Source organism: Panicum virgatum, chromosome 4K (assembly GCF_016808335.1).
Source record: "Panicum virgatum strain AP13 chromosome 4K, P.virgatum_v5, whole genome shotgun sequence".
Classification (NCBI taxonomy): domain Eukaryota; kingdom Viridiplantae; phylum Streptophyta; class Magnoliopsida; order Poales; family Poaceae; genus Panicum; species Panicum virgatum.
Genome location: NC_053139.1, coordinates 43,835,755 through 43,859,688, shown reverse-complemented (window position 1 = coordinate 43,859,688; position 23,934 = coordinate 43,835,755). Strand labels below are relative to the sequence as shown.

At 50.4% G+C, this 23,934-nt stretch overlaps 2 protein-coding genes across 2 annotated transcripts; both read left to right on the top strand.

Annotated features, from left to right (window-relative positions):
* Nucleotides 1–497: 497 nt before the first annotated feature.
* Nucleotides 498–2,300, top strand: LOC120704214 (patatin-like protein 3). The gene is made up of 2 exons (XM_039988522.1): nt 498–1,488; nt 1,575–2,300. The coding sequence occupies exons 1-2, from the start codon at nt 607–609 to the stop codon at nt 1,908–1,910; spliced, it is 1,218 nt and encodes a 405-aa protein (XP_039844456.1). The 5' UTR covers nt 498–606; the 3' UTR covers nt 1,911–2,300.
* Nucleotides 2,301–14,959: 12,659 nt separating this feature from the next.
* LOC120704213 (cold-responsive protein kinase 1-like) lies at nt 14,960–19,324 on the top strand. Its single transcript, XM_039988521.1, has 7 exons — nt 14,960–15,295; nt 17,075–17,260; nt 17,341–17,450; nt 17,533–17,743; nt 17,850–18,087; nt 18,370–18,520; nt 18,633–19,324. Exons 2-7 carry the CDS (start codon nt 17,182–17,184, stop codon nt 18,990–18,992), a joined length of 1,149 nt encoding a protein of 382 aa, XP_039844455.1. The 5' UTR covers nt 14,960–15,295; nt 17,075–17,181; the 3' UTR covers nt 18,993–19,324.
* Nucleotides 19,325–23,934: the final 4,610 nt, after the last annotated feature.

The window sequence follows — 23,934 nt, the reverse complement described above, 5'->3', positions numbered from 1 at the left end:
TGCCACCACTGCCTCGTTGCCCCGCCCACTATTGTTGCCAACTTCGACCATTCTTCCCATCTTGCGTTTCCATTTAGGATTGGGAAAAAATATTCATTGTTGATTGTCAAAATGAAAAGGTTTTGACCAAGACCACTAACAATCTTAAGCACATTTATATATTTTGGATTAGGTGGTGAAACTTACTACCCGTATTGTTAACGAATAATGATGCGTCGTTCACTTATTCCTCCGAGATATGTTGCACTGACTATGGTTCAGCTTGCTAATAATCAAGTGACGAAGAAAATGGGGGAAAGAAAAAAAATTGCTCCAACCGATTTTTTTTTTTTTTGAAAGCTTAGCTCCAACCGAATGACCGAAGCATTCAGTGGCGAAGCCAGGACACAACAGGACACGCGGCGCGACGGCGGTTACGGGCGCGAGCGCGTGTACTACCAGGCGCCGTGGCGGGAAGCTATGCGCCCGCGGCTCCAGTATAAATTCTCCCCCGGGGAAGACGAAGCCGAACACTCACCTCGGCCTCACCCTTCTTCCCAAATCAATCGCATTCTCCTCCAGGACCCAATCCACGACTCCCGCAGTCCACGTTGAGCTCGAGGGGAGATGGCGACCTCCTCGCTCCAACTGCTCGATCAGAAGCTGCTGCCGTCGCCGGCGGCGCTCGGCGGCTCCGACCGCCTCAGCCAGGAGATCTTCTCCATCCTCGAGTCCAACTTCCTGTTCGGCGCGTCGCCACTGGAGGGTTCCTGCTCCGTGGGCCGCGTCCGCGTGCTCTCCATCGACGGCGGAGCCGACGGCGGCGCGCTGGCCGCGGCCGCGCTGGCCCGCCTCGAGCGCAGGCTGCAGGAGCTCTCCGGCGACCCCGACGCGCGCGTCGCGGACTTCTTCGACCTCGCCGCAGGCTCCGGCGCGGGGGGCTTCCTCGCGGCGGCGCTGTTCGCGTGCCGGATGCCCGCCGACGCGGCGCGCGACGTCGTGGCGAAGAACCGGAAGGTGCTGTCGGGGCGCGGCGGGCGGGGCGGCCTGTTCCGGCGCCCGGAGGCCGTGTTCCGGAAGGTGTTCGGGGACCTGACGGTGCGCGACGCCGCGAAGCCGCTGCTGATCCCGTGCTACGACATGGCGAGCGCGGCGCCGTTCGTGTTCTCCCGCGCCGACGCCGTGGAGGCGGAGGCGTTCGACTTCCCGCTGTGGCAGGTCTGCGCGGCGGCGTGCGGGGTCGGCCCCGCGGAGTTGGCGTCGCTGGACGGGCGCACCAGGCTGCGCACCGTGGCGGCGGGCGTGGGAAGGGGCGCCGCCGCCGCCGCCGCCGCCAACCCGACGGCCGTGGCCGTCACGCACGTTCTCCACAACAAGCGCGAGTTCCCGTTCGCCGCCGGCGCGGGCGACCTCCTGGTGCTGTCGCTCGGCGGGAGCGCCGCCGCCTCGCTCCTCCGCCCCTCGTCCTCCAGCCTCCTGCGCATCGCCGGAGCTTGCCAGGCCGACATGGTACGCCACGCTACCAAAGATTCTCTTGTACTCTACCGTTTGGGGGCAAGCAGCGCAAGACTAACCAACCGGCCGCTCTTTTTCAGGTGGACCAAGCCGTGTCAATGGCGTTCGGGGAGAGCAGGGCCAGCAACTACGTCCGCATCCAGGGCAACGGCCTCGCCCCCGGCGAGACGTCTGAGGCGGCGCTGGCGGAGCGGGGCGTGGAGTCGGTGCTGTTCCGCTGGAGGAAGCTGATGGCGCAGACCAACGCCGAGCGGCTGGACGGCGTGGCGGAGCAGCTGGTGCGGGAGCACCACCGGCGGCTGGAGAGCAAGGCGCCCGTGGTGCTCGTGAAGCCCTCCGCGACGCCGCGGACGTCGGCGTCGTCGGCGTCCACGCTCATCACCGTGTCCACCAACTCCTCCTCGGAGTCGCCCTGAGCTGGCGAGAGAAGGCAGCAGCAGCCAGAAGCAGCTTGGCCTTCTTCCTTTTTTCTTTTTATTTATCCGTTTGCTGGGGTTTTTAGTGTAGCGCGGCGCCGGCGCCCGGGGTTTTGATTGCCTGCCGGCGCCGCCTCGCTCCCGGTCCCCGGCCCGCGCTCGCCGCCGGCCGCCGGGAAGAAAGAGGAGGGCCGTCGAGCGAATGTGTTCTCTAGTAGAGCTAGGAGATGGATGCTGATGCACTGTGTGGGTGTGTGCGGTGTGCCTGCAACTGCAAATTGCAATGTACTGCGTGTAGAGAGTGTCCGGAGCTTGGATTGCGATGTGATGCTACTGTCGGTGTGGCGTTTACTGATCACAGCTGCTCTTGTCCGTGCGGTTTTTTCACCACTGAGGCCGTGTTTAGTTGCGCGTTGTAAAGTTTTTGAAAAGGCATATTTCTACATTTGAAGTACTAAACATAGACTAATTATAAAAATAATTACAGAACTCGTCTGTAAATCACGAGACGAATCTAACGAGACTAAGTAATTCATCATTTGAGGTTATTTACTGTAGCATTAATGTAGCAATTTAGCATCTAATTACAGCATAATTAGGTTCATTAGATTCGTCTCGCCATTTACAGACAGCAGTCGCAATGTGTTTTTTATTTCGTCTAGATTTAAATCTCCATGCAAGTGCCGAAAAAAATTTTAGAATTTTGATTTTTGTAACTAAACACGGCCTGAACCTGAACCGTAAATTTTGGTCCCCATGTTTTTTTCACCGGCTGTTGGACGGACGCCTCGGACAGATTTTGGTTAGAAGAAGATGAACAAACACGGCAAGACGACAGGAACTCGATGGTCCGAACCATCAATCTGCTAGGCCATTGGGGCGAGGAGAGGGGAGGGACCCGACGGACGGACAGGCTCTGGCGACCGACAGCATCATTCGTTGGGACAGGCTAATTTGCGGTTGACGACCCCTTCCCTATGGCCGATTTTCCGTCCATACGTTTTTTCTATTTATAGAAAGTTTTTTGTCGTTTTTTGAAAAAAAATAGGGAAAAAATCAAAAATATTTTTGGAGCAGCAGCAAAATTTTCAAGGAAAAATTTGGAGCAGAAATTTTTTCAAGGAAAAAGTCAAAGAAAAAAATTAGAGAGCAGAAAATTTTCAAAAAAAATTTAGGGGAGAAGAACCTTCAAAAAAATATTTGAACAAAATGTACGAAATAAATTTAAAAATTCAAGAAAAAAATTACAAGAGAAAATTTTTTTACATAAAAAATAAAAAAATCAGATAAAAAATGAATTAAAAAATGAAAAAACTAGATCTGCCGGGCGGCGCCGCGGGCGAGCGCCGCCGCGCCTCCCGCCGCCAACCCGTCTCCGCAGTGCCTCCCCCTGCCGCCGGCCCGCAGCGCCTCCCGCCGCGCCTCGCCGCCGGCTCGCCGCTCCTCCCACCGCCGGCCCCGCTGAGATCCGCTCCTCCCGTCGTGGCCCCACCGGGATGCATATCCCACCGGGATGCATATGGAGCAGAGGAATGGGGAGAGGACCGGGAGAGAGAGGAAGGAAAGGGAAGTCGGGAGCGCGAGATCCAGATGTGGGAAAAGGGACAGCGAAGGCGGAGCATTGGGCTCATGTGACAGTGATCAAAAAAATCGACCGCTCACTCCAAAACTTACGGTTGAGTGTAAAATCATCGTTGGGTCATTCGTTCATGTGTTGGCGCAAAACACAAAAGCACGAAAGGCCAAAAGCTGGGCTACCACTTGCACTCTTGCTGGGCCGGGACGTCCTTTCACCCGGTGTTTTGTTAGCGGCCGAAAAAAAATGCGCGATGCGGAACTTCCCAAGAACAGGCCAGGAAACTTCAGGCCCAAACAGTTTGCTGATGACGATGCGCTTGTGTGGCTGTGGGCTAATTCGAGCCGAATCCAGATTTTCTTGGGCCCAAAGTTTTGGCCCATTTCAACAACGTAATGTAGACAATCTGATGCGATGCGAGCACGCAACGCTACGGTAAGAAAAGACCCAGGAAGTAGGAACCCGGACTCGGTCCTTGAGAGGTCGCCATGGACGAGATCGACAATGTCACTTGTTTCTAGAAGGAGGAGGAGGACTATCGTCAAGGTTGAACAAACTCGACGTGTCTTGATGCTATACTTGAGAACGTTGAGGGCTGTACGAAAGGATAATCTTGTGCGCTCAGAGAATCTCATGTACCAGGTCTCTTGCATTGATCACACTAGTGCTCCTTGCTCTAGCAGCCCAGGCGCCCAGCTAGCCTCAGAGGTCGTCCAACATGCCTTCAAATCGGACAAAATAAAAAATCAGCTGGAGAAGGTCAGCAACAGGTCCACAGCCGTCCCCGTTCAAGGCATTCAGAAGATTGGTTGTGTTCAGAAGATTGATCTCCAATGCAGAGTTTTCCGGCCTCTACATGTTCCCACTGTAGCACGACAATTTTATTTGAGGTTACATGTGCACAAGAAACATGCTAGCTAGTGTCACATGTTTCTTATGTACACGATGATGCGGTGGCCACATGCATGATGATGCTAGCTACACTTGGTCACATGACATGATGCGCGCACAACGTGTGTTGCGCGATTGATCTATCCGCCAGCTAATGAGAAGCTGGATGGAGTACTACTAAGCACTAACTAATCTAGTGTGAACTGGGAACGAGAAAGGCGAGAGGATTTAGCGTATGCAAGTCTAACTATAAGCGAGACGATTTGGCGGGACTCGCTCGATCCATGCTTAATTATTACTAGCAAATATATGCCCGTACGTTACTACGGAAGGCACACACATATATATATATATATATATATATATATATATATATATATATATATATATATATATATATATATATATATATATATATAAAAGAACATAGCACGTGTTGGTTGAGAATTTTAGTTTTTTTTTCTAAACAGTTTCGGACCTTTAACCAACATATGAGTACTCCGATTTCGATTAGAATTTCAATTGACGAACCAAAGAATCATTACTTATACTTTAGAAATATAAGTAGTGATATGAATATGCGTACGCGCCCACATCGGGCATCTTCTTCCTGGAAGCCTGCATCTCTCTCTCCAGTCCAGTCCATTCATCTAAACTAACCATCTGGAAACGACCAACTGCATTAATTTTCCTTTTTTTCAGCAACTAAACTAACCGCATGCTTGGTTCTTGGTTCCAAGGCGAACTTGTGTGAAAATTCCCCACGGAAAGGTGAGGGAGGCCACCACGGTCTGAACGAGGTCGACGGTTTCAGTTTGGCCCAAAGGCGTCGTCGTCATCCTCTGGCCTCTCTCTCTCTCTCTCTCTCTCTCTCTCTCTCTCTCTCTCTCTCTCTCTCTCTCTCTCTCTCTCTCGTCCAGTCAGCTAATCGAACTAGCCATCTGGAAACGCTCAACTGGATTAATTTTGCTTCCTTTCGGCAACCGCATGTTTGGTTCTTGGTTCCCTGGCCAAACTGGCGTGAATGAATTCTCCACGAGATCGATGGTTTCTAGGCCGGGGAACCTGCACAAAGGCGTCGTCGTCGCCATCCCCTGCCGCCGTGAACGGAACCGCAGCTCGCTTGGCTCGTCAGTCGTCACGTCCAGAGGTCAGATCAGGTAACCACGTACGCATCGTGCGCGGTTAAGAAAAGGTTAATTGTCTTCCACGAATTGAAGCTCCCCATCAAGACGACCGGTCGGAGAAGGAGGTAGCAGTGCACCGGATGTGGACGAGTTTTCTGACTTTGGTTCCTGTCATTGGCGCGTGGATCCAGCCCCAACACATCAGTGGCAATGTTTGGTTTCCACAGTAAAATTTTCGCGAAAAATAATTTTATATGCATTAAGTACTAGATATAATTTATTTGCAAAACTTTTTCGGAGATGGGTGTAACTTTTCGCGACAAATCTAATGACGATAATTAATCTATAATTTGCTACAGTGATATTACAGTAACCATCATCTAATCGTGCGGTCAAAGGCCTCATTATATTGGTATCGCGAATTTACTAGGAGTCTTGCAAGTGGTTTTGTAATTAGATTTTATTTAATACTCTAAATTAGTGGTTAATAAAGTGCAAAAAAATTCCGCGAATTTTTTTGAACCCAAACTATAGATGAGCTTACGGCCCGAGGCCCGAGCACGGACGACCCGGCACGGCCCAAGCACGGCATGGGCCCGAAGTCACCGGGCCCGGGCCAAGCACGGCCCGTGCACCAGGCCGTGCTTGGGCCGCCAGTTCGGCCTGCCGGGCGGCACGGCACGGCCCGCCAAAACAACCTCGGCCCGGTCCGGCCCGGCCACTCCAACGGTCGGCCTGCCCCTCCCGGCCTCCCCCGCGCCTGCCAACGGTCGGGAGCGAGCGAGCGGCCGCGGCCCAGGCAGCCAGGCTCCCCGCGCCGGCCCAAAACGACGCCCCCAGCTTTATATGACCCCGCCGGCGCCCCTTCCCCAACCCTAACCCTAATCCCCATCCATTCCCGACCCGCCCCTCGCCCCCGCCTGCCATCCCCTTCGCCGCCGCAGCGACTCAGCGGTCGCCCGTCGGGCGTCGCCGCGTTGGACTTCGCCTCGCCGCCTCGTCCTTCACCGCCGCGTCGCCACCTCGTCCTCCCCCCTCTATCCTTCTCCCTCATCTCGTCCTCGCCCGTTTGCTCATCTCTGTCCACTGCGTTGTCGTCATCCTCGCTGCCGTCCTTCGTCGAGCTTGTCTTCTTCCATCTCTCCGGTGCCGGGCTCCGGCTTTGCAGGCAAGTACATCCTCCTCAAGACCTCAACCCCTCTCTCTAACCCTAGCTGTTTAACCCTAACCCTAACCCTAGCTACCTCTTCTTCACAGTAAGTCGGCGCTGAGCTGATGCTGCATTCGCCGTGAGGAACGGGGCCGGGAGCGGGGATCTGACGAGCCGCGGGGGCCGGTGGCCATGGACGACATCGACGAGGCCGTGTACCCTGCAACCATCAACAAAGATCTGGTTGACTATGGTCACGTGCCCGACGACGTCGACGACGCGGGTGGCGCTGATGCTGCTGCCTTCCTCGGGCTTGGCAACGTCACTGAGGCTGCCGCGGCCCCTGTGCCGCCGGTAAGTGAGTCTCAGTCCTGTGGATCTAAGCGTCGATCTCCTGTCTGGGATAATTTTGATGAAATCTTGGATGATAAGCGCGTGCGTATTGCTGCTGTTTGCAAGTTTTGTCGCCATAGATTGTCTGCTAAATCTGCTGCTGGCAGTGGTCATCTGCTTAGGCATCAAAATGCATGTAAAAAGAAAGCTGATCATGCTAAAATGGTTCAAACTAGGCTTGCTATGAACCCTGATGGATCATATAGGAACTGGGAATACAAACCTGATGTTGCTAGGGTTGAATTATGCAAATTGATTGCTAGGCTTGATCTGCCTTTATCTGTTGCTGATAATGATGCTTGGGATGATTACATTCAACGTGCTCATAACCCTAGACATGTTAGAGTGTCTAGGTTTTCAACTAGTAGAGATCTGGAGAAGCTTTTCATTGACACTGTTAATAACTTAAAACATATTGTCTTTCCTGGTGTCAATTCTATTTGTTTGACCTCTGATATCTGGTCTGGTAATGCAAAGGAGGATTATATCACCGTTGTAGCTCATTTTATCAATTCTGATTGGCAACTTAAGAAACATGTGATTGGTTTTAGATTGATTGAAGAGGCTCATACTGGTACAAACATTGCTGAACGTATCTCTGATGTGGTTGAGACATTCGGAATGACTGATAAGATCTTTGCTGTTTCCTTAGATAATGCTTCTTCTAATAATAATGCTATGCAAATTTTGGCTCCAATCTTTTCTGGTTACTTGGGTGTTGATACTGATCCTGATAATCCATCTAAGAAAACCTACTATGTTGTGCATCAGAGGTGTGCTTGCCATGTTATTAATCTCATTGTGAAGTCTGGTTTGAAAAGGCTGAAACCTTATATAGAGATCTTTAGAACTGCAATTAGTTATTTGAATGCATCTAATAAAAGAATTACTGAGTTTAAAGACTACTGAAGGGCGCGCCAGGAGGATCTGGTACCTCTGGTCCTTCTAGTAACATTCCTATTGCTGGTACATGTGAGCTCACTGTCTATCTTGACAGTGACAATGTTGTGGCATATGATGATTCATTTGATATCCTTAATTGGTGACATGATCATAAACTAAGCTATCCAGTTCTCTCTATCATGGCTAAGGATATTATGTCGGTTCCTGTCTCAACTACTTTTTTAGAGTCTTGTTTCAGTCAGTCTGGCATGATTCTAGAGGATCGGCGCAGAAGGTTGAACCCGGAGACTGTGGAGCAGCTGATCATCATCAAGGACTGGGAGCTGGCTGCGAGGAGAGCACAACACTCTGTGGAGGACTTGGAGCTGGAGGAGAAGTTCAAGAACCTATGGCTTGATGAGGACAATGCTGGTGCTGCTGCTGGGGATGAGAGTTAGAGTGAGATGTGAGTGACATTTAGCCTGGTGGCTGTTGTAACTTGTAATTGTAAGACACTAAAACTATTTGGCCTGGTGGCTTTTGAACTTGAACTTGAGCTGGCTGCACTCTTTTTTCCTTTCTAGGGTTTCTCACAAGGGTGAGTTTTACCTAGAAAGGTTTTTAATGAGACAGCATTGCACAAACAGCTCTTCCCAATAATTTGAACTTATCTCTGTTTGTCTTGGTGGTTTTGGGGGGTTTTGGCCTTTTGGATTTGGGGGTGTTTGACTTTGTGCTTTGAATACATATGAAATGTGAATAATTCATGTCTAGATTTGAGATCTGGAATTTTTTTGAAATCCGTTGAGATGTTTTTTGGTGACGGGCTTTTGGGCCGCCCAGCTCGGCGTCTGGTCCCGTGCTTGACGGGCCAGCCTGGCACGAAAATCGGCCCACGGGACGTGCCTTGGGCCGATCCCTGGGCACGAAGCCTGTTTAGGCCCGGCACGACGGCCCGTCGTGCCCAGTCGTGCCGGGCCCATTCGTGCCGGGCCGATGCCGGGCTCGGGTCGTGTCGGGCCGGGCCGCCCGTATGCTCATCTATAACCCAAACCAAACATGACCAGTGATCTAGATGCAGAGATACCAAAGTTTCAGAAAAAAAAATTTGGATGTCACGTCAACAGTTTGACTAGATGTCGGAAGGGCTTTTCGGACACTAATTAAAAAACTAATTTCAGAACTCACTTGGAAACCGCGAGACGAATCTTTTGAGGCCTTTGACCGCATCATTAGCACATGTGGTACTGTAGCACGTATGACTAATCATATACTAATTAGGCTCAAAAGATTCATCTCATCGTGTACATCAAAACTGTATAATTAGTTTTATTATTTAATTATATTTAATACTCCATACATGTGTTCAAGGAAAAAATCACAAACGCGCCCACCGTTTCTTTGCCTCTCGTGTTCTGCTCGTGGCACTGTCAGCCACTGCCGGCGGTTAAATTGCAGCAGCGAATTCAATGGGATCGACCCGGAAGCAGCGACAGTGAATCGACCTGGGTCACCGACTTTTCTGCGTGTCCTGGTGTCAATTGCACTGCTACTACTGCAGTTTTTTTAGGGTTAATTAGATCTGTGCCATTATAAATTCACCGTTTTTGAAGCACGCCATTACTTCTCAAGAAACTATGCCAGTGCCACTACAATTCACCTGCCGTTGAAAATACGCCATTATGTACGCCTAACACCATGTTGGGCCCACTTGCAGGCGTACCCATACGCCCCTGCCCCCTCTCCACTCACTGACATGTGGCCCCCCACATGTCATCCCCTTCCTTCTCCTCTCCTCGTTTGCCTCCATAGCTTCCTCCTGCTCGCACGCCGGTCCGCCGCCGTGCTCCTCCTACTCGCCCGCTGCCCCCCCTACTCGCCGCCACCGCGCTCCTCCTGCTCGCCCGGCACCGCGCTCCTCCTACTGTTGTACCCGCCCTGCTCGTCGCCACGCGCTCCTCCTGCTCGCCGGTTCCGAGCTCCGGCCGCGAGCTCCGCCTGTTCTCACCGCCGCCGCTGTGCAAGAAGCAGCGGCCGCCACCGCCATCCCGAAGCATCCCGAAGCCGCCGCCCTCCTTCACGGCAGTGCACACCGCGGCGAGCTCGGTCGCAGCCTCCAGCACCTCGGCCTCCCGCGGCGGCGGTCCCCTAACCGTCCCGGGCGCTCGGCCGGCGGCGGCGCGGCTCGCTCGATGCGGACGCCCGCCCGCGCGCTCCGCCGGCGGCGGCGCGGCTCGCTCGATGCGGACGCCCGCCCGTGCGCTCCGCCGGCGGCAGCGCGGCTCGCTCGATGTGAGGAAGCAGCGGCCGCTGCGCGGGAATCCACGGAGAGGCAGCACGGGGGAGGGGCTGCGAAGGGCGCCGTCACAGGTTCTTGTCGCAGATCCCCGCCCGCACGCTCGGTCGTCGGCGGCGCGGCTAGCTCGAAGCGGACGCCCGCCCGCGCACTCGGCCGGCGGCGGCGCGGCAGGCTCGACACGGACGGGCGGCCGTCGGCGGCGTGACAGGAATCGACGCGGACGATCGCCTGCGTGCTTCGACCGGCGGCGGCGCAGCAGGCTAGACACGGACGCCCGACCAGGCGCTCGGCCGGTGGCGGCGCAGCCGGCTCGACGCGGACGGCATCCGCGCGCTCGACCGGCAGCGGCCTGGCTCGCTCGGCCGGTGACGCCCGCCCGCGCGCTCGGCCGACGGTGGCGCGGCTCGCTCCACGCCGTCACCCGCAAGCTCGCTTAGCTTCGGAGATGGAGAAGACAGAGGTAGAGGAAGAGATGTTGTAAGGAATAAGGCTGAGCACTGGGCCCCTTATGTCAGCGAGTGTGAGAGAGAAGAGGAAATGGGCAATTTTGTCCATACGGATATACGGTATACGCCGTACGTCTGATACTGGGCCCAAATTATTTCCAGGCGTATATAATGGCGTATCTCAAACATGTGTAGAGTTATAATGGCACCGGTATAGTTTCTTGAATAGTAATGGTGTGCTTCAAAAACGGAATAATTATAATGGCACAGATCTAATTAACCCTTTTTTAACATATACTTGTCGTGGTGTGCAAATCCATAGCCGGGTGGTGTAGTGCACCCGCCTAAACCCAGAGGGTGAGTACTTGGGGGTTTGTTAGAGTTAGTTCGATCTTGGTGGAAGAACACGATGAACACAACCGGTTTAGAGTTGTTCGGGCCGCCGGAGGGTAATACCCTACGTCCACTGTGTGATGTATTGCTTGTGTTCCCTTTGTCTCGAGAGAGTCTTAGAGCCCTTTCGTGTGCAGCGAGCGCCTCCCTTTTATATCTCAAGGGAGGCGCGTACATGGCCGTTGGGTCCCCAACAGGTGGGCCCAATCGATGTAGCATTAAATAACATATTGTTCATACATTAAATACCGTGGATACGAAAATCTTCTGCGTCGGCCTCCGTGCATAGTTTCTTATCAGGGATGATCTTGAGCTGTCCTGTCGGAGTAGAGTCTAGGCTCTGGAGCCGCGCGTCGAGGTCATGATGAAGCGCCGAACTACTGACTCAGTCTGCTGTAGTAGCGTGCACTGTTGCTCCAGTTAGTAGCTGGTCATCATGACTCGTCGCCCATGCGCGCGGCGCTGAGACATTGTTGAGTGCCTCGGTAACAGACGAGCTGCCTTGGAAACAGGCGGGCTTACCGTGTTGTCATGTCACGCCTGTCCAACCCGTGAGTTGGTATCCGATGCCCTGCTCTGGCAGCGCACGCCCCAACCACCAGCATTTAATGTGGCAGGAGGGCTGGCTTCAGCCAGAAGACTCGTGCCTGTGGGACACGTGGCGGCACCGGACCCGGGGGTCGGCGGCCGCGCCCACAGGGGCACGTGGCGGTTCCGGACCGCTGCCCAAGCGGTTAGCTGAGCCGAGAGCTCACAGGGGTCCGGATAGGCACGTGGAGGTCCCGGACCCACCTGCGGGGGTCCAGGTCCATGACCACAAGTGCTGAGCATTTCCATCTCTGGGACACGTGGTGACACCGGACCCGCCCCCGAGCGGGAAGCGGGTCCGGGACTGTTGGTCCGGTGAGATGGAGTCGGACCCCAGGGGTCCGGCTGATCAGCTCCTTAAGGCGTAGTTACGGATAACTACGCGAGTCTTGACACAGTAGGAGTGGGTACTCCAGTTGCAGGGTACCGACAGTACTAGTGCAGTTGATATTGGTTCTATACTTCTGTTCTGCTATCGGACGGACCCATTGCCAAGCTTGTTATACTAGTTGCTTATTTTTTTCATCAGTACTTTTTCTATACTATAAAAGTGAAACAATTAGAATCTCTTTTCATTAAGATTGGGCCCATCGTATCTCTCACAGAGGCCCCACTTGTCAGGCTAAAAGTTTGACGAAAAAGAGAGGAAGATTGGTTTTGTCTAATAGAAACCACTAAAAGCTAAAAAAAAATTCACCAAATGATTCTACATACCCACCACTCTCTTTCCATACATGCACACGCACACGTTTATTTTTTGACGTCCACGCACCATTCATCCATGCATCATGCACACGTTTATTTCTTTCCATACACATTTATTTCTTTCCATACAAGGGTGATGATTCTAGCTTTCCATAGGCTAATGATTATTTGCTTGCGTCAGCGTGATAGGCGTGACTGTTTCCTTGCATTGCATCAGCGCCTCTCTAACGCCACGCCTGCGCGTCAGTCTCCCAGCGGCGGCGAGGCGCAAGGTGGCGCATGCGCGCACGGTCACAGAGAGCTTGCTCCGTCCGCGGCGAGGCAACGGCAGCACGAAGGCCGGCTTCACAAACTCGGCGCGAATGCCGGCAATAGGCAACGAGCGCGGGACCAGGACCTGCCTGGGTCACGGTCGGTGTGACCGTAGCGGAGCACCCCGGCGTCAGTGCCTTGGATCGGAGATCAAATGGGCCAACGTGGCCTGAGTGAAGAAAAGGTCTATAGTTATTTCAGGTAGGGAAGCTCTTCATCAGTATTGTTGACAACATATACGCGGTTCTACTTCTTTTTTTTTTCCGAAAGGGGATATATTAATAAAGTAGCACAGTACATCCCTGGAAACTTACAACAAGCACCCTGGAACAACTGAGGCTCGCCTCTGCTCCACTGGCCGCCGGCGAGGGTCGCCAGACCAGAGGTCGATCCACCTTCCCCTTCCCTGAGCAAGCCCAAACCTTGGATATGCTGCAAGAACCAACGCCCGGGACCACCTCCAGCACGCATCATAGTCTCTGAACAAGCATCAACCACCTACTCACGGAGGGAAGAAGAGGAAGAAGAGTCCGCTGCCGTCACCATCGCCGTCGCCGCCGAAGACATGAACCCCAGTCCAACGTCACACACGAAGCAACAACACAGACAAAGAGCACATCCCCAGGGATGCGAGAGGGATCCACCCTTCCGCAAGGAAGATGGAAGACAGACCTGGAGCTGCCGCCGTCGGAGAAGTCGGAGAAGACGAAGCATCCACGCCAACAACCGCCGAAGACAAAGCACCATGTATATACACTTCTCACCGACGGAAGAACCATCAGGAGCAAAAGAAGCCGCCATGGATATGAACTCACCGCCGTCGCCACCACTGAAGACAACCCAACCTCGACGATCAAATCCACCGGCAAAACTTAGCCACCTAGCACAACCCTAACCTATACTAGTAGCTACACCTACGCCGGACGTCGATCCGCCCGATTCCAGCCGCCGGAGGCGGGGAATCGGCGGGATCGACGCCGGAAAGCAGCGACGCCCCTGTTTCGCCTCTGGAGAACTGTAAGAAGGGGAAAGAAAGGGCTCGCTCCTGCGCGGTTCTACTTCCTTGGCCCTACCTAATTACATGGTTCATATATTTGTAAATCCTTGCTGTAATGAACAATCCAATTTCTCTTGGAGATGACACTTAACACCACCATGCATGCTTCCAGACGCAATGTTAAAATGCAACTAGATAATTCAGGAGTCAATACGGTTGGTGGTGAGAACTCTATCACAAGTTTGTTTTTTCCCCCTTTAAGCAATTCTAACAATTTCTTTTCTCTACTATTAGCTGCATTGTAATTCATGTTTTATATTGTAGCTTCTACCGATGGCGCCGTTGAGCAGGCTGAGCGTAAGCGGCAAAAGGCAAGGGAGAGATATGCAAACGTGCCAGATGAGCCGAAGGCTGAGAAGAATGCAAAACGAAGGGAACATTACAATCAATCCTACTAGAAAGAGTACAAAGAATATTGTATATAGAGATGTCCTAGAATTGTGAGGTGGGTTTGTGCAACAGCTTTATATGACCGTCAGATTAAGAAATACACAAAGTTGAAGAAGGTTAGCTCCATACAACTTTGAATTCTCTGATTTATTTGCTCATTCATCATATTCTTGCTGTTCTATGTTTTAAAAAATGCACAGGTCTTCGACGTTGCTCCACTGACCTGTATGATTGGAGATGTCGCTACAAGAAACATAAGCTGCAAATTAGAGCTTGGGGAGATTTCCTTCGATACATTCTGTAAATCCCTGTTGTAATTTCTTATGTACTCTTCCTCTCTCCTGTCCTCCCCCCTCTTCTTCTCCCTGGTATACCAGATGTAACCTGTTCTTGGCTCCCATGCCATTTGATCAATGGAATGCAAAAGTAGGTGGGGATCTTCCCCCCGAATTGGTTTCAAAAAAAAAATGCACAGGTTGTTTGGATTGTCCCCAAAGTAGTTGTTATATTATTTTTAAATATGTCATATTTTGAATATAATTATTCTTTAAACACGTGCATATGGCACGTGCATCTCCACTAGTTTTTGAAAAAAAAAGAACTAATACATGTAAACTCTCTCATGGGTCAAGGTCAATTTGAACTCACCTTTACCCGCAAAAAGAAGAAAAAAAAGAACTCAGCTCAGCCAGCCTCCGAGTCCGAGGGGCCCGAGCTTCCAGCTCACCCCGGCGCGGAGTTTTCCGCTGCGGCCCACGCGGTGACGCGGCCGCCAACGAACCCACCGCGTCCGGTCCCCGAGCCCGCGTCCGGTCCCGCCCGCCCGCCGGCTCGCCGAGTCAACGGCTTGACTGCGCCCGCTGCTTAAGAGCATGGCAGCATGCCTCCGGTGTCCTTTCATCCTCCCCCTCGCTGCCCCAGTCCCACCCTCCGTTCCGCGCTCGGGGAAACTTCCAAGCCCCACAGACTAGAGAGAGAGAGAGCTAGCGAGAGAAAAGGCGCCGTCTTTAACCGGCCGACACCCTCCCTCCCCGCCGGGTTTGCTTGCTGCGGCGGGCGCGCGCGCGTTTTGGTTTCCGGCGGCTCCCTATTCGCGCGGCGGCCGGGGGGTAGGAACTCTCCGCGGGTCGCGCCTCGGCGGCTGCGTCCACCGCCTCCTTCGCCGTTGCGGTTCGGGTGCGTTTCGCCGTCCCCCTTGGATTCCGTAGGGGGGAAACTCCCCCTTTTGTGTCTTGTGAGTAGATCACTAAATCCTTGGTCTTGATGCTGTTTGTTGTGCGCTCCCTTGTTGCGCGCGGGATTAGTTGGCGATGCAAACGCTCGCTCCGCGTCTCTGATCGAACAGCCTAGTGATTCAGGACGAGCCGCTAAGATCACCAATTTTTATCGTCTGCCGACAGCCTAGCAATGAGGAGATTTTAGTAGTTCGTAGCCGGAATCTGCTTGCCAGCCTTACCCATGCAAATTCTGGTACTATATATATGCCATGATTTCAGTACAAAATTTTGCAGATTTAGCCCAATCATGCGTTCGTTGCTTGCAGCAATCAATTGGAGTCCAGCGCATATATATATATTTCTATTACCCGCCACTGTTCAGTACCGTGGACTGCAATCCGTTGTTTTGCCGTACGGAATATCTTTCTTGGGTCTGGTTGTCTATTAGTATTACGTGGAACCATCAGTTAGATAAGCAATGACGTACAGGTTGCATACATATTTTCTTTTGTCTATTGATGATGCATTTTCGGTGTGGTTGTCTTCCCCTCCGTTGTTTATTGACAGGATGAAGCGCGTATGGAGTATATTTCTTTTCATGTTTCTTCCAAAGTATGTTTGGTGTGTTGGAAAGGACTCTGATGTTGATGCCTATCTAACTAACATAGGTCGCATTTGACTTAGACAAAACTTCTAGTGGGCCTAGCCTACCGCATCTGATCGTAATGCAATCGTCGCCTGAATTAGTACCACAAGTGAAATACCAACATATCCGATCAATGGACATCAGTAAGGTTCAATCATCTTGCCTATGCTGACGTGCTAGTTCCTTTGTGAATGATGAACAATTAGTGTAGGACAATGGGTGCTGAAAAGATAGTGAGTACGGAGATAGATTAGGTGGGCATATGTAAATCAAGAGTGAGAAAACAAGAAAATATTTTAAAGTGCTCGGCCTCGGACCTAGGGTAGTTTCTTATTGGGTTGCAACCCTTATACCATATCATATATAGGCATTGTCTTTTTGGTAACATGAAGTTTCTGATTAAATATCCAGGAGGATATGGGAGCTGAAACCACTGTTTTGTGCATCAGTGGTTTTCCTGCTCTTGCTAACTCTTCAAGTGAATTGTAAATTATGTGGTCAACAGCAACAGGACTTAGGAATCTGGAAGCCTGGAATTGCGATAAGTATAGGATAGGAAAAATCAGTTGCCATGTCGACAGTTTATGCAAGCGCCTGCAAATCACAATCATTGCAACAAGCTCTCTGTGGTTACATTGATTCTGAGAATAAAATTGAGATTTCTACGTGCTTGGGTTATGTGTTGCAAATAAAAACACCCATGCTTACTCTACCAGATCTAACTAAGCAACCTTTTTTTTTCTAACAGCAAAGTGCAATCACATCATATAAATTATGCAGTGTTTTCAATAGGTTTCTAGTTAGGTTTTTTGTTATTAGAAACATACATTAGATATCCTTTTCAGGATTCAGGGATTTTTTTTTGCCAATATACATTTTACATTATTTCTACTAGCGTTCAATTTCTGGCTCTTTCCATGAACCTCCATTGCCTGCAAAGTAAATATACTCCCACCGTGGCGTGGAAATAAGTTTTGCCCAACTTAAGTTCAAAATAATGGCGGCAAGGAAATGTAGGTAGTTGCCTAGTACATTGTGTATACTAGTACTTCTTACATAACCATAACCTCTGTTCATGTTCTCATGTTTCAGGATATGATGGCTGCTGTTGAATGTTGATGAAATTCACTTATAGATACTGAACTGCCATCTAAGTTAAATGAAACACAGCACAACTGTGTGCACTGAGAGTTTGAAACATGTCAGCAATGAGTTGTTTTTCTCACTTTTTCAAGAGGAAAACGGGGGCCCAACGACAAGACGATCTGGCTAGTGATGGTAAGATCTCTTACGCTACAGTTATGTGAAAATTAACCGTTTGAATCTGCATTTGTGGCACTTAAATCCTACTTCTGCAGACTTCACTGGTTCTGAGAATATAACAAGATACAGCTATAGGGAACTGGTTAGAGCAACATCAAATTTTGCCAATAAGATTGGTGAGGGAGGTTATGGTCCTGTCTACAAGGTAATAGCAGAACCTTAGTCAATTTAATAATAGACCAGAATACATTACTGGTGCCTGAAATTTTCCCAATTTACCACTTCAGGGAACGCTCAAGGATGGAACAGCTATTGCCGTAAAGGTTCTGTCTTTACATTCTAGACAAGGTGCAAAGGAGTTTCTCAATGAGCTTCTTGCAATCTCTGATGTTGCACATGAGAATCTTGTCAAACTCTATGGCTGCTGTGTAGAAGGGAACCACAGGATCCTTGTCTACAATTATCTTGAGAACAATAGCCTTGCACATACCCTTCTAGGTACTTTCTCTTTACTGAATCCTCGATATTGTTTTCTGGAGTGCTATTATTTTTGCAAGATAACATGTTTAGATGCTGTTACATTCTCATGCTCGCCTTGCTACAGGTTCAGGGCATAGCAACATCCAGTTCAACTGGAGAACTCGAGTGAATATCTGCATCGGTGTTGCCCAGGGATTGGCTTTCCTCCATGATAATGCCCGCCCTCACATTGTTCACCGCGACATCAAGGCGAGCAATATCCTTCTTGATAAGGACCTTACGCCAAAAATATCTGATTTTGGTCTGGCAAAGCTTCTACCTTCGGATGTATCACATGTTAGCACAAGAGTTGCAGGAACTCTGTAAGTGAAGATTATTGTTGTTGCCTTACATCAGCTTTGCTGTATGTTCTCTTGTAACTTATGTTCTCCGCCCCTAAGTTTATGCTGATGCAGGTTCTGATGGTCTTTTACTTAGTTGTAACAAGTACTGATTACAAGAATTTTTCGAAGTTACCTAGGTTTCATTGATCTAATTTGGTCAAAGAGTGCAATGAAAAGAATGGAACCAAACTATTTTGTAATCTTTCAAAAATGGTATATCTAGTGCTTGTATTGCTCCTTACACTGTACTTTTGCTTGCAGAGGTTACTTGGCTCCTGAATATGCGATTCGAGGACAAGTGACACGGAAGGCAGATGTCTACAGCTATGGTGTTCTGCTCATGGAAATAATTAGTGGAAGATGCAATACTGATACTAAATTGCCCTATGATGATCAGATTCTTCTTGAGAAGGTATATACGGGATGCTACTAGTACAAATAGCATACAAAAGAAATCCAGTTGATATGAATGTTCTTGCTTCAAATTGATTGCTGAACAAAAACACTTCCTATCCACTTTGCAGACATGGAGATACTACGACCAGGGGAATCTGGAGAAGATCATAGACAGTTCTCTAGGTGACGACCTGGACGTCGATGAAGCCTGCAGGTTCCTGAAGATTGGGCTCCTCTGCACCCAGGACGTCACGAAGCGGCGGCCAGGCATGTCAGCAGTGGTGGCCATGCTGAAAGGCGAGGCCGAAGTGGACACTGAGATGATCAGCAAGCCCGACGTAATCAGGGACTTCAGTGACCTGAAGCTCCGGAGCAGGGCCACGTCGTCGACGCTGCTGACTTCCATCATGGCGCGCTCGTCCCCGCTGTCGTCTGAAGAGACGACGCGCACCTCCATCACCTTCACAGCGATATCGGAGCGCGACTGATGATCGGGGATGAGATTGACTGCGACTGCAACCGTTTAGCTAGAGGAAATTGTATGTAGCATAGGCCATAATTATTTTTTGGTGGTTGTATGATTCGTGTGCATAGATAGATGTGATTTTCCCCTGTTATAGAGCATATGAACAAATTGGTTATACCTTAAGAGCCAGAGTCAACTTGTGAAGTAAAGAAATGGAAATCTGCTCATTTCAAATTTTTAGTGTCTGTACATTCAGGGGAAAAAAAATCTGTAAGTATCTGTACGTTTCTGACCTATCTTCCTTTTTTGCTATTATCTGTATGACTGTATATATAAACTGCAGATGGAGTCACAGTCAGGCAGCATCCTAGTGTCAACTCTACTTATAGAGTCGTAGTCGTAGCTTGTTCATGTGCGACGGCGCTTGCAGATTTGGAGCGCCTGCACACGCTGTGTTCTGTAGTGCTCTGTCTGTACTTCGGCCGGAGCTTCTGTGTGCCTTGTGATTAGTTTCTGTTGGCACAGCACACGCAGCTAGCTGCACACAGGCACGCACGCCGAGGGCACAAGCACACGCAGCTGCAGCCTGCGGCCCCGATCGATCGAGCTGCAGTGAAGTTTGTTCAGCGCAGAGGCCGGCCGGCCGGTTGCTGGTGTCTCGCCGGCGGCCGACACGCGCGCAGGCCTTGGATCCGGCCATTCCGGCGGGCGGGCAGACAGGGCTGGCGGCAGCGGCGGGCAGCATGATGATGTGTGCGAGGCAGCGGCCGCAGTCACCAGCCGGCCCGGTTTGGCAGTGTCCTCCCCTGCCTCCGCACTCGCCGTCAGCGCCACTATGCCCGGCCGGTGCCGGCCCGGCCTGCACGCCGCACACGGAGGTGAGGCTGAGGCGACGCCTTCTTCTCGGAAGGGTGATTGGCATGCCTCCGTGATCTCGCTCATCACTCACAGGGGAGCTGGTGCGTTGGGACGCTCGAGCTGCTGGTTGGTGCGCTGGGCCTGTCCGCACGACACCATGAGTGAGTGTGAGTGTGACCTGGGGCTCAACCGCAGAAAGCGAGCACAGGCAATACAGGAAGGACTGGATGGGCTTTCTGCATCGATCTGGCTCCATTAGTAGCTTTTGAGGAGTTCTTTTCTTCTTGAATAAAGAAATCAACTGACAATTAAGCACCTTTTTGCTCCTGCTCCTGCATTATCAGAGCCAAATAAAAGACACTGAAGCATGCAATGATACGTTCTAGCTAGCTAGGGGACTGCCCGGCAGCGCCGGGCATGTGCTTCTTCGGTATCAGGTAGCTAGTATCGCTGTCTCTTTTTGCACGAGAGTGTATCCTGGAAAGAAGAATGCATGTGTAGTTGTGTACATGCTGATGCGCATTGGTCTAAGCAAAGTAATGCTAGCTCCTGGATTAATCTACATCTGCATTATACATATGTACAAATACAAACAGTGCCCCCGCTCCACTAGACATGCATGTAGTGCTTTGAAATCTCTTTTTATTTTTGACCAGTTCTTGATGCATGAGCTCATTCTTGTGTATCTTAGAGGTACAAAGTCGTGCTCTTTGTCCTTGGCTCTGTCCGGAAACGCTCACAAATTGTGGGCACAAGTGTTCTTTTAGCAGTGTGATATAGCATTGATATCTTGACAGCCACCGCTAAGAATGATAGCTGAGATCAGGGTTTGATCTTCTCCGGCCCACTAAAGCTACACATCTGCATTTTTATTGGAACAAATGCAGGAATCACGGGTGAGCTGATGATTGCGCCCATTTGGTCGGCACACCTGGCAATAATGCTTTGTTGTTATATGTAGATATAGATCTGCCCGCACAAGCAGAATGATCACGGCCATTTGCCCTTAGGGTGGTGTTGACATACAAATGGATCCCCCTCTGTTCGCTTCAATCAGCCAATAGTGTTTTTCTCTCACACCAAACCAGCACCACCCACCAGCTACCAGCCAACCAACAGTGCTTTTCTCTCATAACAAATCCGCACTAGCCACCAGCCACAGCCAGCCGAACAGAGTGGCTTTTTTTTGTTCGGGAAATGCTATTTATTATTTGTCAGCATTATCAAATTTTCTATACCTCTTCTTTGAGTATTATTTCACTGGAGAAATCAAATCACACTCTCTTTTTTGTCGTTTCACCCATTTTAATTTTCAGCCATGAGAAGGGTCAACGATGGATATGGATGGTTAGATTTCAATATAATTAGTATTGGTTAAGAAGTAGAATGATTTCTCTTGCCTGATTCGTTCAAAAAAGATGAATGATCTGGTCATGTAAACCATGTGACAGATACTCCCTCAGGCACAAAATTCAGGCTGTGAATAATGATCTGGTGACTGAAATCATGTGACGACAGAGACACATCTGCTTTCTTATTATATGCATCTAGAGAACATTGACGAAAAAAATGTAGTTACCTAGCTATCAGGTGAGCATTGATTCACTTGATAAGAGTTGTCCTAATAAGCAGTAAACATCCTTCACTTCTGGTACACCGAAAAACTTGCTTGCGTACAAATGATGAATGCATCAAGTAAAAGGCACTAGGGAAAAAAATAATTTCATTGCATTCTAATTGCAATGTATAATACACAGTTTTTTTAGTTAGGTCACGAGCTCCTGACAGTACCTATACTTGCATGCATGTATGCATGTTTGTATGTAGTAGTGAACTATAGTGATCGATCGGTGGTGACTGGTGAGTCGTCAAGCCAGGGTGGTCCGAGCTCCTATCTGTATCTAGATACAGTTGGTGATAGATCGAGACGTACTGCGAGGCTCAGAGTAGAATGGACCATGCATGTCGCACACAAGCTAAACTAGTCCTGAATATGGTCAATCTGCCCTATATATAGCTAGATAGACATAAGCTAAACAAAGTTCTGAATAGAAATCACCTAGCTTTGTGAGAGGACACTATGAAGGAAATAGTAGTAATAATAGAAGATCTATCTATGCATGAATTAAAAAGGAGAAACCATGATGCCTAGCTAGTGCTTGGCAATCCAAAAGAATTTCTCAAGTTTGTATGATCAACTGCAAAATTACCGATGCCACGCTTAGTTTCAAGAAGAAACAGGGGCACGACATGATGTAGTCCCATTGGATCGATGTCAGCGATTTTCTAGAGGTTTATGCTACCCCCGTACCAGCTCGATCTGGAGTTCTGGAGAGAGATGGGAGCTCTATAGATGAGCTAGGCTAGTACACGGCGTGCATGAGCAGGGCCTGGATATTGGATGCAAGGATGGTGGTACGCCCAGCAGGTAGGGGACACAAGGGAACAGGCATAGAGCACAGTGCCGGTTCGTTGCTTTGGTGGTCCATTGTTCTTGCTCAATAATCCATGGATTGTTCTTGCTCAATAATCCATGGATTGTTCTTGCTCAATAATCCATATGGATCGATCCTACGGCCGACGTCTTACGTCTACTACCACTCATCTATCGTCGAGCGTCGATACACTGGCGATGTGTCAATTGATGTACTCCTACACAGAAGCGCATCAGCAGCAGTGTGAGTGAGAGCAAGGTTTATAGCGGCGCCGACCACCGGCTGGGAGGGAGGCGGTGATGGTGGTGGGCCCTGCCAGCTCAGCTAATGGCAGCGGATGGAGGGCCTCTCCGCCGGCCTGAGCGGGAGCGGAGCAGGACGCCCGCCTCCGTCTCTCTCCTCGTCCACATCAGCTCCCAGCCCATTCACCGCCGGTTATAATACATGCTATGAGAGAGACGGGGGCTCGAGTCAGAGAGGAGGGAGACTTTTTTGGGAGCTGCAGTGCGATAGGGATGGGGAGTCACGAGATGATCGAGGGAATTTCCCTTTCGACCGCTTTTGGAGGACATGTTGCAGGCCTTCTCTTGGAAGCAGAGAAAGCTGCGGCTGGCCCCTGTCCCTGTGCTCGCTTGCTGTGCATGGTGATGGACTAGCATGGCTGGCTGGCTGACCTGCCCAGTGAGAGGGACAACGCCACGGCCAAAGCTCCCTGCCGCAACTCTATCTCTCTCTCTCTCTCCCCCCAAGTGAAGAAGAGAACAAGCTGTGGCAGCACATCTCGCGACTTGACCATGGAGGGAGAGGGAGCCTGGGACAACCACATGCGTTTTCAGCTCAGTTGGAAGGGGGCGCCGCACAGGCACAGTAGCAGTAGCACGATGGACCTGCGAGACAGGAGCCTTGTGTTTGGCCTGGCTCGACCACCAGCATCGCCCAAGAGTATGGAGATGACTACCGGCCAGCCTAGGGCATGCGCCGCTTCGCCTGATTCGTGTAGAAGGCACAAGGAGACGAGAATACGCCTCTCTTCAGATATTGTATGTACACATTGTCATGTCATGAACAGAGCATCATGCTTTGCCTTGCTGCCAACTTCCCTGCAGCCCAAACTTCCCTTGCTGTCAGGAGACTTCTTCATGCATAGTATGCTGCTCTGGGATTACCTTGGTTATTAACTTCCAAATCAATTCCTTCAATTCAGGATCACTAGAGATTCTTGGTTACATTCATGCTTAGTGATCTGCCAACCATGAACGGATACTTGTATAGCTGAGAGATGCTTGAGATTTTTCGTCTGAACCTGATCTTCTTTCCCCAACAAAGTGTACGAGAAGTTGAGTGATGAGTCCGACGCGGAATACTGATACCGTCCTGCAGAATCCACCCGTGGTATCGGTTTGAATACGTACCCCGTACTTCGCTGCTCTGAACAGATTGTACCAGATGCACACACCACAACATGGAGTCAGAGATTACACCGTGCACGCACGTACCTAAAGCTAGCTTTGCTCTTTATTCCTTCAAGTCCCAAAAGGCACCTCTTCCTGAAAAGTGCGAGCCCTTTGTTGTTCCATTAGCGATTTAACACTTAAACAGGACCTATTACTGTACAAAGTGTAAATCTGATTCAGTATTTTGCCTAAGATACAAAACAGAGGTCTGTATGTT